Source organism: Colletotrichum gloeosporioides (assembly GCF_011800055.1).
Source record: "Colletotrichum gloeosporioides strain Lc1 chromosome Unknown consensus_117, whole genome shotgun sequence".
In the NCBI taxonomy this organism is placed as follows: Eukaryota; Fungi; Ascomycota; class Sordariomycetes; order Glomerellales; family Glomerellaceae; genus Colletotrichum; species Colletotrichum gloeosporioides.
Window position 1 is genome coordinate 1,047,273 of NW_025544762.1, and position 18,165 is coordinate 1,065,437.

Genomic DNA, 18,165 nt, shown 5'->3' on the forward strand with positions numbered 1-18,165 from the left:
TGTCTGTCCATCCAGTGTACGAATATGCACCGAACCTGCCATACTTCGCCCGGCTACTCTGCCGCGGCAAAGACTTTCCTAAGGCTGCTCGGCGTCAATGGCGTCAAATAAGTCCAGCGGTTGACGCAGATGACGCCCTTTCGTTCCCGAGACGTCTGACTTGGAGCTCTTGCTTATGCCCACCGTCAATCGTGGATCAGGAGGCCAACAACTTGAGAAGTGACTGATTGTACGAGATGGCTGAGATCTGTATCCCGCGCCTCGGGGCTGGGTACAGGAGCAGTGTGCTAAGGACCCAACTTCGCCCACACACTCATTACTGGCACACGTAGGTATATGCACACTTCACAGCAAGTAGACAAGACGAGTCTTCTTTGGGGGTGGAGAAAGGGTCCGAGACAGCCATGGCCTTGCAACAACCTGGCCCTCCCGGCTTGCCCCGTCGTCATCTCCCCTGTTCTGCTGCTATTCAGGGGTGGTACCTTACGGCCCTAGGTACCTGGAAGATCGCCCTTTAGCGCATCCTGGTTTTCAACTCCCACCCCCATGTCCACTGTTCATACGTCCGCAAGAACTGAGGGTGTCGACAAGGGTATCGCACACGAGTTCATACAGACGGAAGCACTTCGAGTCTTCCGCTGCAGCTACTTTCTATGACCCATGTCGTGGGTATCGGTCCCGAGATGCCAAGGCGCATCTAGTTCCCATGGATGCCCTAGACGCTCTTCGCTCACTGTTCTCTCTAGTTTCGATCCATCTTATAAAATTCCTCGCCTCCTCGTCTGGTTCTTGTGCTACCCTCCTCTCATGTTTTGTCAACCACCAGTTCTTTGCCTCAACGTTTACACGTTATCTCCACGCATTAGACTTTGATTTATTATCCTGAAGCCCTGCAGTCTCGACATCGCTTACCATCAAGTTATGCGCCACGACCCGGGACATTCTCCTTGGTAGTTTCTGTGCCTGCTGGCCATCCCATCTTCCTTATCAGTCCTTCTTTACCAAACGATACGCTCCCTCCCGCGGTGGATTCGAATGATACACCGACATGGCAATGCAGCCAGCCACCCTCCCTGTTATGGGCTGTGAATCCATGAACGTCAATATGCAGCTATCCCACGGCACGTTGGTGCACGACGGCAGATCTCTCGACGGCCAAGAATATCAACGCGGGGATTCTGTGGCGATCATTGACAACGGATCGAACGAAGACCTGAAGGACTCTGTCCACGTTCTCAACCTGCGAAACAACCAGTACATGCTTGTGCTTCTCAAGTCTGTCTGCTGGGTTCCCACACATTCTGAACAACGATCCGGTGCCACCTTCCTGATCACCATGTACGGCCCTAGCTTGGACTTCAGGCAGCCGGGGGACGCCCAACGCCGCTTGGGTAACCGCGGAATTGTGAGCCTTCTTGGTTCTTCTGTGTATGTCGCACGCGAGATCATCTTTGAGGGCAATCCTTCACGAGCTGTCCTCGATGCCACCGACAGAGTTTCAACATTTACAGTCCAGTGGGATGCTTTGTCAGTCGATGCGATACAGCAGCCCGCGTTGACGCCTTCTTCGTCTTGCGCGTCCTCGAGGAGTCCTTCCGAGTCTGGCGATGACGTTCCTGTCATGCACTTTTACCGCCATCAAGGCCGACGAGATTCTGCCATTGAGATTCGCGACCCTGAATCACCCGTTTACAAGTCTACTGCTACACATAAGGTAAGAGTGTCTCCATGTCCAACAACGGCTCAAATTCAATAGCCATGCTAACCAGGCATCAGCAGACGTCACCAAAGCCACTGTTTACCCGTTCTGCTTTCTTTGCCACAAAGCAGAACACTCGTATTTCGACAGACCCCCCAACACATCGCCAACCATGCGGCAGTGCTTCTTGGTCAGTGGGGTCAGACGATGAGCCTGCGTTCGATTTTGACGGCAGTTTCAACCTTGACGCTGGCTGTCCTGCCACGCTCGACTTTTGCAGCGAAGGGTTCCAGCTGAACGGAATGAACACAGAAGGTGATCTGCAAGTCAACTTTGTGTTCATGCAACAGAACGAGGGCGATAACTACGTTGGTACACACCCAGAACCGCAGCGCCCGGATAACACGACGCAAAATCACATGTGGGCTGCTCCAGGGATGCAGGCAGGTCAGGACCAAGCCTGGAACACTCTGCAGATGCCGCAGCAGCAGTTGGCAGAGATGCGACAACCGCATATGCCTACACCGCAGCGTCAGCAACAGCTCCCACCGAGGCAAGAAGTGCACTCGGAATACTATGATCAGTACCGGATGATGGAAGACCCCAACAGGGCTCACGGTCAGAATATGGGACAGCATGAGCATTTGGAGACGCCTACCATGCACGGACAACGCGCAGAATATGCCCAGCCACAGCAACTGCCTCAAGCCGCTGCTCCTCATCCTGGCCAGGGTTTCCAGATGCAGCCCCGTTACGCAGAGCAACCCAACAGGCTCCCCGTTCCTGCTCCCGCTCCAGTTCCGTTTTCTATGCCACAAGAGGTCCACGTCATTCAGAGCAACCGCCATGAGCCTCGCCCTCCCTACGCATTGCCCTCCAACTACAGCCCGGTTCATGAAGGCGGCTTGCCGTCAACCTCGCACAGCCAGCAACCCAGGCGTAGTCCGCTCCCTGACGAATCACGTTCATCGAGCGCTCGCGGAACACCCGTCATCCGTCGAGCAAAGCCTCAACCCGCACAAACGTTTACACCCACTGCCATGGTCAACTCTTTCCGTCAAAGCACGCAAAATCACCTTGCTGCTCTTGAGAGACACTGTGAGCAGCTTCAGCAAGTCAATGATGACCACGTCCGCAAGGCCCACGAGACCCTCCAGGCCGCGCGTCGTGCCGCTGAAGAATCTTCCCAGACGCTCGGCCTTCTTCAGCCGATCTCTGGCATTCCGTTCCAGGGCACAGAAAGAAGGTTGCAGGCTCTGTCTGACCAGATTGCCGCAGCAATGCAAAACCTTCTGCCCGAAGCCTCTGAGCCTCCCGCCACCCCTGAAGAGGGTATCAAGCAGCTGAACCAGAAGGTCCAGGCCCTCAAGGAGTTCATCGAATACGTGGAAGGGGTTCATCCTGAGGTAGTCAAACGCGCGCAGGCCTCCGCGGAGGCCAACTCCAAGACTGGGGATAAATCTCGTCTGGAGAACATGAATGCGCCTGTCACCACAGGCGGCCGTGTTCCATCCGCCCCCGCCTCTGTTTCTTCTCAGATGGGTGCCAGCGACGATGATTCGTGTCGCTGGGTCGACGGACAGGCTACGCCACCACCCGACCGCTCCTCGGCTTTGGCTCAGAACCGAGACCACTCGCGCCTCTTCCGCGACATGACCAATGGTCACAGTCGAGTTCGCCAAGAGAACCGCGTTGCCACCTCCGACTTTTATCCCACTGCAGCCTACAGCCGCCATTCATCTCACATGAACTCGCCGGTTACCAGCCACCCTGCTCCGGCTGAGCCCACTCATGGCTTCTTCCAACAGCCCCTGCCCACTCCGGTTCAGCAGTCAATCCCTCTGTCAGACTACGCAATGCAGTCTCGACCGATCCCGACGTACACCCCGCCTACCTCTGCAGAGATGATGCGCCCCATGCAGGCCATCTCTGGCATGCCTCCCCAGCACTACACCACCCAGCAGGAGAACCCTTTCTGCCTGCGGCCTGCGCAGCAAGACTGCATGTACCCTACGAGTGCAGCCGAAATCTCTCAGGCGGGGTATGCTCCCCGTTCTCCGGTCTATCCGCCCAATGGCGCTGGGCCCCAGCCGGGATACTACCCTGACGTGAGGTCCGGTCTTCCGGAGAGGCGTACCATGCGCCAGGAACGCCCGGCTCCGTACTCCTTGAACTACAGAGGAGACCAGAGACGACGCAGGGGAAGTCAGTGATGAGCATGGATGCGTTTGATTTTCCTTCCTCGCCCTCTTTTCCTTATCATGTTCGTTGCTTCACAAATTGCCTCATCAGCGAGTATTGATTCATGCCACTGCATCTTATGGCGAGGCGTTCTCGGAGCGACAATGATTTTTCGATGGATGCTCCAGGCTGCTGGAAACAGCCTTCTTATCGTTCTTAATCTCTAACTTCTAAACAATATTGATGTACCGCAAGGCGTATACATTTTTTACACGACCGGATTGATGTCCGGAGGCTTGGGGGATCACTAGGGATAATGGGACATTGCATACACGAGAACATGTCTAGAGGGAAGGGCTTGTATGATATAACGACCTTTATGTTTTATCTGGGTGGCTACTCAAAAGTTTAGCATACTGTCTAGAATGCATGATCAGACTTAAGCGTACCTTTCTCTTGATTCCTTGCAAGTGCTGTTGCGAATTCCATATGACAAAACGCTGCATCAAAACGACCATTATCAATTCACACGTCATCCGTCACCGAACCGCGCCGCAGACGGACAGCTGTCATCGGCGCCCCGGAACCTTACACCAGCACAGACCCTCCAGTATCCCCCGTCTCCTCCGCCTCCGCGGCAAGCCGTGATCTGCCCGGCACGACCCCCACACGAGCGAACATGCCCGAACCGGTAAAACCTCCGTCCTCCGGTCCCAGAAAAAAGACAGCAGACACGACCCCCAGACTTTGCAATGCCGTTCCACGACATGGCCACGCATCTCCCTGAACGCCGAGCCCTTTTTCGATCGCCCTCCAATCTTGCGCACTTCGACATCAGGAAGCGGTTCCCCCGATTGTCCGCCGTGTGGGTTTTTTCCTTTTTACCTCGGCAGGGTTCACCAGATTGGCAGTGAAGCTTTCTGTATTGAGAAAAGAGTCTTTCTTGTCTGCCTGACGATCTGTGGATTCGGCCCCGATGGGCGGTGAAGTCTAAAGGTAGCTCAACGTTGAGAGAAAGCCAGCATGCCACCGTCCAGACCCGCGCGCGCCAAGTGCCAGCTTTATCTGGAGCGGTCTGGCTCGGAGATCCGAATCGGGGCATGTTTCAGGGACGATCGTTCCGGTTTGTAGCCGCCCGCCGTTTTTTTTTTTTTTTTTTTTTTTTTTTTTTTTGGGGGGGNCTTTTTTTTTTTTTTTTTTTTTTTTTTGTCGTCTGGACGTGGTTCGTGTTGTTGCCCTGCATGAGAGCAGAGGGCATCTGGCATCGGAGAATTGGTGCGGAACGGGGTCGTTGCTCCGCATTTTTTGGGTTTCTGTGGTCGGTCTCTGGTCGGTAGCCCCGTGATGGTGAGACTGTCGTGGCGCGCCGAGAGGACGGCATGAATTTCCTAGTGCGGGGGTCGTCACCGCGGCCGAGGTCCGCGGTGTGCCCTGCTGTGTATATAAAGCGGTCGAGTTTTGGTGAAGAATCGAGAGTGTTAATTACTCGAAAATCACATCACGATACCTGCTGCTTCAAATACTACTCGTCCGGCACGGAAGAACCTCACATTCATCAAAAATGGCCATCACCAGAATCGGACTTATTGCCCTCTCCGACGACGTCAAGCAGGAGGAGGCCGTCGCTCGCTTCGGCAACTTCTCGCAGGAGTGCAAGAAGGTACGTCCCTGAGCTCCAGGTAACCGGAGCTAGCAGATACTAAGACATGAATGACAGGACGGCAACACCTACATCCTCTCCTCCAAGGCGAGCAAGTGCAAGACGCTGACCGACGTTCCGGGGTCTCAGCCGTGGAGCGTCGTGTACGAGATCACCTTTGCGAATGAGGCGTGAGTTCCGCCCCTGATGAGATGGTGGTCTAAAGGTTCATGGGGAAGCTAACGCGTGAATAGAGATATGGAGTACTACCAGACCAAAGACCCCGTCTACCAGGAGCTCATGAAGCAGGCTGCTGAGGGCAAGGCGACTGGATTCATTGCTGTTTCTGCGGAATTTTAGACGATCTAGTGAAGAATGAATTGAAATGAAGCTATGAACACACCATAAACATTTGAATCTTGAGACCCAATACGACGTGAAACCGTATTAGTGTTCAGTTGAAAGGCCATCATTAAGAACTGGTACCGACGAACACAACCAGCACCGCCGCGTATGTAGCCGTAGCCACAACCGTCTCCTCATTCGACACCTTGAAGACCAAGCCCATCACCACCGAAAAGATGGTGACGGCGACCGACGTGACAACAAGGCTCTTTGTCGTATCTTGCCCCGGGAGACTCATGATAAGCATAGGAACTATAAGGCTCACCCCGCCGGTGAAGGAGATGATGAACCTGGCCAGTTTGTCGACCAACGGCGAGACCGTCTCTGGCGGGTCGTTCTTGAGGTACTCGTCTATGTGGACCCGCATCTCGTCTTTCGTGTATGTCCACTGCCTCGGAAGCCGTGCTTTGAGGAAGCGCCTGAGAGGGTCGACGGGAGCTTCTGGGTGTGAGGGGGCGCGGAAAGTGCAGTATCGCGAGTTGTACGGGTCGCCGGGGAGGTCGGCGATGAAGGGGAACGCGGCTGTCAGATCGCGCCGTCGGTCTTCTGCTTGGGAGCCCGTGATTTCCGGGAGAGCTCTGAGGTATTCGTAATCACGTACGGCATTTGCTATACGGGAGTTTCTTAAGTCAGACTTTCGATAGAGATGATTTCACACGCGACACATGTCGACTTTCGTGACTGACATGGCTTAACTTACCATAATCGTGCAGCGTTGTCCTTAACCTTGCTAAATCATCTTCTTTAGCACTAAAATCTGTCCAGATGGCGGATTTGAGCTTGGCAAGCTCATTCTGGAGGTGGAAAAGGTTGATTCTGTTGAGTATTCGGTACTCCAGGATATGTGGTTCGTCGTTTCCTGAATGCCATGAGTAACGGAAAACGCGCTCAGCATAGTCCATGTCATCCCGAATCCTATCCGGATTCCGCTTTCGAAAGACATTGCCGCTCTGGAATCCTAGCATTTTTCCTGTTGAACAAATGCTTCTTTACCTGATAGAAGCAAAAAGGTCATTCAGAGAATAGAGTCTCTGCTTACAAGAAGAACGGCGGGGATGAGCACATTATGATAAGCGACTTAACCAAGTAATTTGTTTGTTTCCGTTCGATGTCTTTCGCGGATTTGATAGTCGCCGATCACCACACGTGGCTACCGCCACGAAGCGCCGACAAGGCCTAGAACCGTTAGTAGACTCAGCCGCAGCCATCCCTTCCACAAACAACTTAGGGTTATGGTCGAAGGAATGTTGGGTGTTCTGCGGCAGTTTCTCCAAAGAAGGTTTCCTTCCAAAAGACTTTCAGGGTATGAATACAAAACGATTGACCAAGCCGGCTTAAGAATGTCCATGCTGGTTCAATTTCCATCATTCTTACCTCTACCGAACGAACAATTCTTCAATGGACGCAATATATAAACGATTTTTCCGTTTCCGTCGCCAGAACCAAGAGCCGCAAAGAAGCCCAGACCCAGAAAGTAACCAACCTCGGGAATGGACAATACCGCGTTCGATGAACAGGCCTTTGACCGACATCCAGTGTGTCACCGCTGCTAGCTCGAGCGTGGATAAAGCCCTTCTGATTCTGGCCGAGATCCAGAAAACCAATAAGCGTTGTGATAAGAAGAAAACTGCCGAGCTTGAAAACTTGCGAGAGGCATTGCAAGATTTGAAACAAAAGCTCATTGGTATAGACAAAGATTTGTTGAGAAGAGATCGACGTAAGTTGCGCCAGGCGGGAAGAAGTCACTGCAAAAAGATCTAATTGATCTACAGATCAGGCTCGAGCCATGTTTCTCCGTCTGGACCGCGATTTCCGTTTAGATGTGACGGAACCGCTGAAGACAGCCCTGTTGGACAAAGTTGTGCCAGCATGTCCACGTATTATCTTTGCCGTAGAGGACATACTGGAGGACGGCAACGACGTGGTTCGAAAGCTTGCCGCTAAAACTGTCGAGGGAGACTCCGATGATTGCAAAATCTCGGAGGCAGCGGATGAAATGACTTGAAGCACTCCAGGACGCTCAAATCAGCCCTGCACATATTGAACTCGGATGGTTCCCCTCCCAACATGTATTCCACCGCGGTTGCAGCCCAGTCATCATAGGAATGCTATCCCTCTCTTGCATCGAAACGCAAAACAAACCATCACCTAGTGAGGTCGTTCATCCTGAAGCTAGTGCAATGCCAGCGTGGTCAAGTCCTCACATGAGCCAGCGCCACCAACGGCGGCGTTCAGTCTAAAATAGCCTCAAAGCTCAGCCTCAGCATGGCAAGTGGATTTACTCTAGTGTCACGATTAAAAGTGAATGCCTCGCCGGACTCGATCTAAACGGAGCTTGTTCGTAAAATCTGGATCTCGGTTGCAATCGTCAGATCTCTCTTTGAACGAACCATCGCATATATAAAACACTGCGCCAAGTGCTCAATACAGAAAAAAAGATCGACACCACCAAACACTGTCCCGGAGAAAGTTTTATGTCTACCATCTTTCCAGCCGTTATTCACATGCTGTCCTGTTTCCGTGGCGATGAAGAAAAGGACGACGATGAGTACGCTCTGTACCCTCAAATCATTTACATCCCAGCAAGATATGATCGACCCGAGGAATCGGCCAGAAGACGGCGATACATCCAAAGACGCCGCAGTCTAGAACCTTTCGTTGTTCAAGTTCAACCGCCAGAGCGCCAATGGCAGGAATCCCCGGCACCAGTCATCCATGAGCCACGGCATCCGACTTCGGAGCCACGTCTCACGCCTGTACCATCCGCTTGGGAGATTCGAGATCGGGCAGGCGAAGATCTTCAAGGACGATCCCGCGTCAAGCAATTAGACACAGCCGATTGTGCCGAAGCGATGATCCTCAGCGTCAGAAAAGCCCGGCAAATATTGCACCAAGTGCAAAAGAGGAATAGGCCGAGGAGCGATGAGAGGGACGCGTTCGATCACGAAGCCGGTCGCCTGGATGAGGCGATGGGTAGAATGGAAAGCCATCTCAGACGAGGGACTCACCGCTTGCCGAATAACCTCGCACGAACGGCTTTACTACGCCTGGATAGGGAATTTCGAACAGACGTCACGGAGCCATTGAAGATGGCTCTGCTGATGAAGACTCAGCCAAACCTTCGAGCCCTGAGGTACATTGTCAACCAGATCAAGGACGAATACAAGAGTCTGTGAGGGCATCGTTCTCAATCTGGAGTATGAAGCAATGGTGGAGATTATCATGCAGACAAAGCCTGGTGAGGAAACACAGGAGGGAACCGGTTGCTGTATGGGAATAAGCGTGTGTACGACTAGCCGCCTTTCCTTGTTTTCAGTACTTTTACGACCATTATACCCAGCAGATAGACGCATATTGATTTTCACAAATGTATTTGTTGGCCTTTCAAACCCTTTACTCGACCCTTGTCAGTCTGATGTTTCGGAGCTCTCCTCGTGCTCGTACCGTCTCCGTCCATTAAATTCCACAACTAGTCTGCTAGCTGACCATAAGACTCCCAAAATGCACCGAAATGACTCAGGAATCATTCGTAAATCTTTGAGGGCCCCTTGTGATTGATCTGTAGCAAGATGGTTGACACGAAAGCGACATAACCGACGAAGAACACCTACCTACCTCAACCCTTATTCCCCAAGACTCTGAGCACCAGCACATACCACGAACCCTTGATTCAGGTCACTTCAAATAGAAGAATGATCGACGCCATGGTTCATGTTAAGAACTGCCTCCGACTCGGTGCGAGAAGCTGGGGTTCTGGCTGGGCAGCAGGCCACATGAGTAAGTAGCCTGCTCTTCCCCCAAGAGTTAGGATGATCTGCCGAACCAAAGCACCGGTTCGCCTGTGGTAATGTACCATTTTTTGTATCCATACCATCGATAATAAAGTTGATTGATGGGTCCTCGAATTGGACGCCATCGCCGGTCAGTATTCAGGTGGGAGGCCAGACGGCCATCGAGAACTGCGGTCTGCCGTGAAGTAGCCCATATCCCCATGACAAGATCAAGGCAACCTGCGTTTGCCTTGTCAATTTAGAAATTTCGAGTGTTTGATTGAAGCCTTTATGGCGATGATATGATGAAGGCATGGCTAAGTTGTAGCTTCGCGGGGATGGGTTACCCGATTCTCCAGGGTGAATTCGCGCTTACTTGCACATGTACGGGGCAATACGCAGGACCTTCAACGGTTCAACTCAGAGCTTCTCAATGATAAACGTTGACTGAATGAATACAAGTATGAGGAACACATAAGTTTACCGAGATTCCAAATCAAGTCGTCGGGTGACGGCTTTTGTCGAAACAGCTGCCGTCATAAGCACACAACCGACCTAGAGGCTTGGTGGCGGGTTTCACGCGCTTCGGAATCATTCCTTTGGCAAGTTAAGATGCATTTGTCGTAGTTGATACTAGGTTTTCCACTAATTCTACGCCAAAGACCAGGCTGAATGGTCATTTGGTGTCCGAGTATACGAAGGTCTCGCTGAAAGGTACACGAGTTTCAGCAGTCTTTCTCCTTGACAGCACATCTCCAAACGCAACTTGAACCTCTCGATAGCAACAGAGACTATTGTCAATTGCAAGAGGCGAACAAATTCAAATGGGGTCCGCTGTTCAAAGCCGAGTTGGTTGCGAATCACAAAAGACACACCCCTTCTGCATAACTCGCTACACTGAAGTCCACACGATCTCCAAGGCGAACCCCAAGTCTTGGGTAACAGGAACCACAGCCTGGAAACCACGAGCCCTCAATCCCGCCGTAACGGAACCTCCCCCTCCTCAAAACCGTTTCCGCCCACCTGTCAACCCCACGACGGTCCCCCAACAGTTGGTCTCATCATCCCCATCCCCATCCCACTCCCCTCCCGGCCCGTCGTCCCTATTCAACCCTCCGCTCCCCGCCCAGCCATTCCAAGCCATCATCACAAACCTTAAGACGACCCCAATACAAGCCGCAAACAAGCTTACAGGACCCTCGGGGCGGGGAGACAGGTACCCCCACAAGCAAGCCAGATCACCACTCTCTTTGCTCACTTCCCCCTGAACCGAACGAAGCCCGGACCTCCCTTCGTTTGACATGTATTTCACAAGTATCTCGGAGCCAAGGCGCCAGTTCAAACGTATGATCAAAATCATTCTCTGGGCATGGACTGGCTAGTCGAACGATAGAGAGGGGGTGTGTAAGACGACCCAAACAAGCAACGAGATACCGAAACCGAAGGCCCGGTATCATACGACACAAGAACGTCTTACAAGAAACACCATATCACAAACTGTACAACAGGCTAAACTCGCCATCGCAAAAGCAGAAGGCAGGTTACCGATGGGAAGCATACCTCTCGTCATCGGCGCAGTTACTCGACTTGTCAATCCCGAGAGTCTGTTTCCCATCCCCCGCGGCCCCTGTATCACAAAAGAGTAAAGAAAGATCAACACCTCATGCATGTTCGTGGGGTGTGTAGGGATCACCGTTCCATTCCCTCGGGTTAGCCCTCTCGATCGCTCTCTGCCTTTCCTCGTCAAAACACACTTCGAGAACGCCAGCTTGACTCGGTCACCCGACGAGGCGGACCTTACCAGGCACAGAGACGGACGGGGAAGGGGAAGTCTCCCCCTTTCCGCGTCGGCTGCCCCGTGCTTTTACTGCCTATCCTCCGCCGCAAGACGGGGTTGACCCTCATATGCATCAAACAGCGGACTTGTGTTGAGTGATCTTCGACCTTCCCGCGGATTAATCATCCCAACTTCGGGTTTGGGGAGTTAGGAACATGAGATAGACGCCCGCCGCCGCCCCGAGTCTCCTCCACTTCCCCCGAGGCCCCTATCTCGCATTCAAAATTGTACGCGATGACGAGGCCGCCTCAGAAAGTATGAGAAAAACCAAAGACAGGAGTCCAGTACTATTCAGGCAGCTCACAAGCAAACGTTCTTCGCTAATGCCAGCTAAAAGTCTGCCTTGGCTCGGGACTTGTACGATGCAGTAGCCTTTACACGATTACCATCGCAACAACGTTCGGAGGAACCACGGTCGCCGTTGATGAGTTATTCTTCTCCCTCCGGCGTTGACCCCTGAATGCTACCCGTCCTGACACCTCTCAAGGTCCGAGACCGAACGGCCGCGGAGCGGAGAAAAAGATGAGCAGAAAGCCCGCACCCCGGACCCCGGCCGCGCGGGTCGGGGATGAGGGGGGAGGGGAGGCCAGACTAATGAAAGGCAAGTAACGTTAATCATACAGATTTCCAATGTGCGTAAGGGGACGCCCTAGACCGCGCCCCCCACGAAACCCAAAAGGCCCATACTGCGGCGACCTACCGGTACGAATAGAGTAGCAAGACGAACGCTGTCAAACCTGACGCTTGGGTCAGGTGGCATCCCGGTAATACGTCGTATGCCCATCGGTGCCGATTAACCTTAATTCTCTGCAGGCGCGCGACAACCCCGTCCAAGGAGACGGCGACGCGCCGGCCACCACCCACCACCCACCACCAACATTGCAACGGGGACGGGGCAAGGGACCAGGGTCCTGGTCTTTGGGGTTTGTATTCTCCCTTTTCGGGCCTCGTTTGGGTTGACGAGAAAAGATGAACCCCGAGTCGCGCGCGCGCAGGCAAGATGACGATGGGCAGAACAGAGTTTTGAGAGTGCGTGTGTCTGTTTAGCCCTCCTCGGCCCCTCCCCTTCCCACCAACGATCGTCCTCCACCTTTCCGTTACGGATAGCAGATCTTAACGTCCTTAATCTGAGGGGAAGATGAGGGACAGCGGCGGCGGACGGCGTCACCTTCGTCCGAAGATTTCGGCCGTCCGTAGAGGAGGTCGCCGTTGATGACAAAACGCAGTGACCCAGGGGCTGGACCGACCCGCGCGAGTCAATAAGCTTCGGATATCTGATTATTGATTAGACCGTACGCCTGCGGCCGAGTAATTGCTGCCCTCCACCTCGGGTTTCTTGTGCCTGTTTTGATCAGATAAGTGGCGAGGGTTCTCCCACCGGCTGATAATCTTTCCGACGTGTCGGGTCAACACCTGCCGCGGTAGCTCTAGTAATCATGAAGCTTGAAAATTGGCAGACTTGTACAATCCCGACCGGAGAGGGGTCCGAGGCTCGGGGACCTGCTCAAGATGTCTCCATATGGTATAAAGCCTTCAACGTGGGTTTAGCATCCTAACTCCCCTCCATTGCTGACGTTGGATAGAACTAGGATCATTATTAGATGGGATTTAACTTTACTCGAAATAAGAGACAAAATGTCTGCCCACAATAACTCTGAGATGTTGCGGATTGGGCACATCGGAGCCGCCGCTGTGGATCTCTTGCCAATTTTTGCCCGTTGAATTGGGCAGCATATCAAGCATACTAAGCTTTTGGTCCTCTTGATGCTTGTAAGCTGACGGGCTTGCTATGATGAGACAGAAAGTCCCCGGATTGCTTCCTCGAAGAGGGAAGCCGTCTGTCGGGCGAATCAAGGTTGGCTAACGCCGAATAAGGTGCTGATGTGGCATGATGGCGTATGTGTAGCGTGAACCAAACGACTGGCACTGGTCTTGCCAACGCGGCGACGTGTTTTGAAATCCTTTCTGTTGTGTAAAGGGCGACTCTGGAAATAAGGCTCACCAGCATCCTGCGAGCTGGGTCAGCGCCTGCGGGTGACCATGCGAAGTGAGCCTCCAATGCTCCGCCATGGCAAGCCCACAGGCAGATCTTGTGTTGCATAGAGTGATCTCCGCGGCGATAAACGGCAGCCTGGAATCCTACCCGTTCAAATGGACGCGACACCTCGCGAGACGGGGTTTGCTTATGGGACTTTGGAGTGGCTGGATTCCAATGCCAGCATCTAAGCCTGTGCGGCTTCTGTAAAGAGATGAGCTTGGTTCGTTCGAAGGATTGCCCTCGTCGTCATGCTCGTACATCCACATCCAGCCAGGAAGCAAGACGTTGGAGATTCCAAATTGATCAGGTACAAGATGTCAGTCGGGCGGCAATCCCCGCCTCGTTCATATCAAAGACCCCTCGCATAGCGGCCATTTGACTCCTGGTAGCGCCGCGTTTATTGAAGGATCCTTTCTGAACTCGGGTCCCACGATAGCGAAGCCTCACGTTTGCGTAATATTGATTGTGACCTAGTGCAGGGCAGAGTTCTTGAACTTCGTGACAAATGTCCAGCGGATTAGAGTTCGCAGGCCAATGTTGAAGCTTGGGACCGTGATGGCCGTCATCTGATAATCAGGTGAATGATGGACGCTGTACAGCGGGTGATTGGCGGACCCACGAGGATAACAGTGGCTCACAGTCTGGCGGGCGGTGTCAAACATCGCCGTGATTGGGGCAGTGCTGACTTTATCAAGCAAAGCCCAGGGTGCCAAGACAGGTGAAATTCAGCGTGAAAATGCCCATGCTGGAGTTGTGCAGCAGCAGATGCAATTGTAGATGAGGGTAGGATCGAGTCAATACCTGGAGAAACATGCAGGGACTTTGGCAAAGTCACTCGGTGTCTCTCGAGGTACTCTGTGGCTCTTAGCTCTTGGCCCTTGACACCAAGATGCTGCGCCAACGGCTTGTCGTAGGCCTGGGCCAAATCCGTAAGAATTGCAATCTCACAAACTCCCCTGGCACGAGAGAGAGCGGGGTAATGGAGAGGTTGACATGACACTGGCAGGGTGGGCGTGGGTTCGGTTGGCGTCTACCTTAACGAGGGATGCGAAAATGCGATGGCGATCTCCCTCGGCGGCAGTCAGTAAAAGTGACGAGATGCCAATACGGCGGGTGCAGAATGCCAAGCATCCCAAGGCTAGCACGGCCACCTGTTTTGAGGCAAAGGGTCGGCCAAGACAGAGAGCTGGAGGATAAAACATGGTTGCCCAGCTTGTGTCTGTACGTTCGTCGAATAGTGTGGTGTAAGCTCGAATTGGGGTCGCTTGGACTCTTGGAGCCACCTTGTCGAGCCACAATGTAATTATTTGCGTCGTACGCCCCCCCTTCGCTTGTCGAGATTCAAGGGCATGTGAGTTGCGACAGCGAGCAACAGGCACTCGCACTTCGCATCGAGCAGTAATTGGTGAGAGTCATTTCGTTTCGCAGCAGCGATGGCTGTGAGGCAGTGGTGGCGGTGGTCGCAGCGGCGACAGTTGTTACACCAAGCGAGAGACTAGCTAGCCGCGAGACCGAAAACGAGTGCAGACGAGGCAATCCGAGCAATGCGAGATGGATGTTTGACAGCTGCGGGCGGGTGAGGTCAATACGCTAATACGCGTTTATCAGGGGAGGGGGGCGTCAGTACGGAGTTTGGGGATGGAATGGGGAATAAGGGAACTTACGCAGTTGCTGGGCGGGCACAGGCACAGGCACAGACGCTCGCAAAGTTGGAGACGTCTCCATCAGAATACTCGTACCTGACTGACGGACTGCAACTGCATGTGCTGTCAACATGGCATAGCACTGACAAGTTACGACAGCCTTCACATGACATAGACAGGCCATGCCCAGCCCTGTCACTTTCGCTGTCAGCCCATTTCGAGCTTGATTGACAGGCACATCAAGTCAAGCACCATGACTGACACGGCAGGAGCTCCATCTTCGCGAGACACGAGGAGGTAAGAGGCAAGTGACAAAGTACCTACCTAGGTGATGTTCCGGGAACGGGATTCGCAATTGGGAAGTGATGCGAGGATGCATCAACGGGCCAATCGCCCGCGTTCCTGCACAATTCGTGTTATTTCCATGAGTAGTGTAGGTGCGTCGCCAGTCGGGCAGTCCCGCCAACGGAGGTAACTGCCTTGAGTGATTCAGAAGGTAAGGTAGGTAGGTAGATAGTAGGTATGCAATGTCGCAGGTGCATCGACGGATGAGGAAAGTAAGGTAGGGTGCGAGCTGCTGCACTCTTGGAGTAAGGTGCCGAGACCGAAACATCGAAACAAGGCAGCTGCAATCGCGATGGTTCCTTCCATTGCAATCAAGGAAAGGGAAGGCTTCCCGCAAAGAACAGCCTGGAAGGTGCACGGGTGCGGGTGTCTCCTTCCTTCCTTCCTTGCTTCAATCTACGATCGAAAACAACGGCCGACAGCTACTTCCCAGACGGATCGACGGAGGAACTGCAGCAGGCGCAGGAGCATCTTCTCCTTGCATCCTCCACACCGCACCGCGCAGCACCGCCTTTCCATTACTCTCCTCAGGAGTTCGGGCCCGAGGTCCCATCGCCAATTGGCCCCCCCACCCCGAGAACATCAAACGACCTCGAGATGCGGCCCCGACATTGAACAAGGCAGTGAGACGTAGACATGGCATCATGGAAATCATTGGATCATGTACGCATCAGCATCAGGTACGCACACTCTTCAAGATAATCCCCCGGATACCCACGTGGGGTTCCCGCACTCACCCGTCGCGGCAGCCGTCACCGTTTCCGTCACCCTTCAGCCCGACTCAGAGTGAGCGACCGAGTCTGACCCCGAGACATGGACGCAAACGTGTCCTCGGGCGCCAGCAAATCCCTAGTGCCAAAGTCTAGGAACCCTGAAAGGACCCCGAGCCCGGCCGCCGCATGACAAACCGGCGCCCGGCCACCGAGCCCGCCAGCCCGCGGACCACGAGCCCAGGAATACCAAGAAAAAGCCAAGACATGCGCCAATCAAACGCCCACCCAAATCATCAACAAGCGCGACTTGCATCTTAGGGTTACGGCTGATGATTGAACCACCTGAAAGAACGAAAACTTTTCTTGCGAAATAAACACCCAATATGTGTCATCTGCCCCCTCGTCTTGGCTTCTACCCTAATGCGAGGCAACCACCCCCCGGACGGCGAGGTCAGGTCGGGGGTCTAGCTTATCATGGATTCGGGTGGATGTTGGCCCTACCCATTTGCCCAATTTCAGATTCGTCGCCGGTGCGCAGCATACCGCGGGAGCCTCCCCTGCCCGCTCCACGCCGGTGTCAATACGGCGTATGCGATGTCCGATTAGCCCCCGTTCGGCATCGCGAGCTGCCGACGCTTGCACAAAACGCGGCACTGAGCTCTGCACAACTCCCAGCCCTCGTCCAACTGGCCGCCGATCCTTTGCGATCGCCTGCCTAAAATACGGGGCCCCTGTCACCCTGTCAGGGGACCACCCACCACGTTGGCGGTTGGTCATCGACTCACTGTCTAGTCCCCAGTTCTCTCCGATCCCGACGATGTGGACAGAGTGGGACGGGGCGGAACAGTGTTGCAGCCCGACTGGCTGCTTGCGGACATGGAGCAACATAGAGAAAAAGTCGAGAAGGAAAAAGAGGGCAAAAATAACACCATCTAATCACCGCCTTTCGACCCACTATCAGTCACCGGAATTAACCCACACCATCTCTATGCCGTATCAATCGCGCTCCCTCACTAGTGTACGACGTACACTACGACTGCTACCTACTATGCATAGTATAGAGGTAGTAGTCAAAAGTATTCACACATCAGGGGTCCCCTGCTAACATACGATTTTCGAGGGTTTTCAGGGTTTTAACTATAGACGATCTTTTGCCTAATTTAGTACTAACTTTAGTTAGTTAAAACGAGGATACCCTAACTAAAAATTAGCCTACACTATTATTTTTAACTATACTGTTGTTAGTAACTATACCTAAAGAAGAACACTACTAATACTATAATACTAATTAAAAAGAAGGAATAAGATATTAATATATATATAGGGATCCTAACCCTATAGAGGTTAGGTTTAGTAACTATTACTAAGATATATAGGAACTTTAAGATATCCTAGTATATATTTAATTTAATATACTAAAAAGCTATTAATTAAGGATAGATCCTAAAGGAGGCTATCCTTAAAGTATATATTATTAACTCCTCTTAATATAAGCGCCCTCTAAAAATTATAAAAAACCTAGAGGTTTAAATTATTAATATTCTAACTAAAAACTTATTAATAAAGTAGTACTTAACATAGCAGTTAGCTAATATAATCTACTATATATTTATTAAAAAGAATATAATTATTTTAAGGTTAACTATATATTAATATCTAAAGAGCAAAAAATTTCATAACATTAAACTAATAACTAAGCTAAGCCTTAATAATAAATAAAAGAGATAACACCTTTAATAAGCCCTTTAGTATAGCTCTTAGATAATAGAAAACTAAAAGAGGGTTATATAGAGTAATAAGATAGCTATAATATTAAAGTAGGTCTATAGGAAATAGAAGGTATAATATAAGCCTAATAAGACGTTTATTATATACTATATATAGCACTAATAGAA

At 52.3% G+C, this 18,165-nt stretch overlaps 3 protein-coding genes across 3 annotated transcripts; 2 read left to right on the forward strand and 1 right to left on the reverse strand.

Annotated features, from left to right (window-relative positions):
* Positions 1-1,054: 1,054 nt before the first annotated feature.
* On the forward strand, positions 1,055-3,912 carry GCG54_00009236 (uncharacterized protein; the record flags this gene model as incomplete). Its single annotated transcript, XM_045409185.1, has 2 exons — positions 1,055-1,714; positions 1,777-3,912. The coding sequence occupies 2 exons, from the start codon at positions 1,055-1,057 to the stop codon at positions 3,910-3,912; spliced, it is 2,796 nt and encodes a 931-aa protein (XP_045256430.1).
* Positions 3,913-5,441: 1,529 nt separating this feature from the next.
* Positions 5,442-5,879, forward strand: GCG54_00009237 (uncharacterized protein; the record flags this gene model as incomplete). The annotated part of the gene is made up of 3 exons (XM_045409186.1): positions 5,442-5,540; positions 5,598-5,710; positions 5,774-5,879. 3 exons carry the CDS (start codon positions 5,442-5,444, stop codon positions 5,877-5,879), a joined length of 318 nt encoding a protein of 105 aa, XP_045256431.1.
* A 112-nt stretch (positions 5,880-5,991) lies between these two features.
* Positions 5,992-6,889, reverse strand: GCG54_00009238 (uncharacterized protein; the record flags this gene model as incomplete). Its single annotated transcript, XM_045409187.1, has 2 exons — positions 5,992-6,533; positions 6,625-6,889. The coding sequence occupies 2 exons, from the start codon at positions 6,887-6,889 to the stop codon at positions 5,992-5,994; spliced, it is 807 nt and encodes a 268-aa protein (XP_045256432.1).
* Between the last annotated feature and the right edge of the window lie 11,276 nt (positions 6,890-18,165).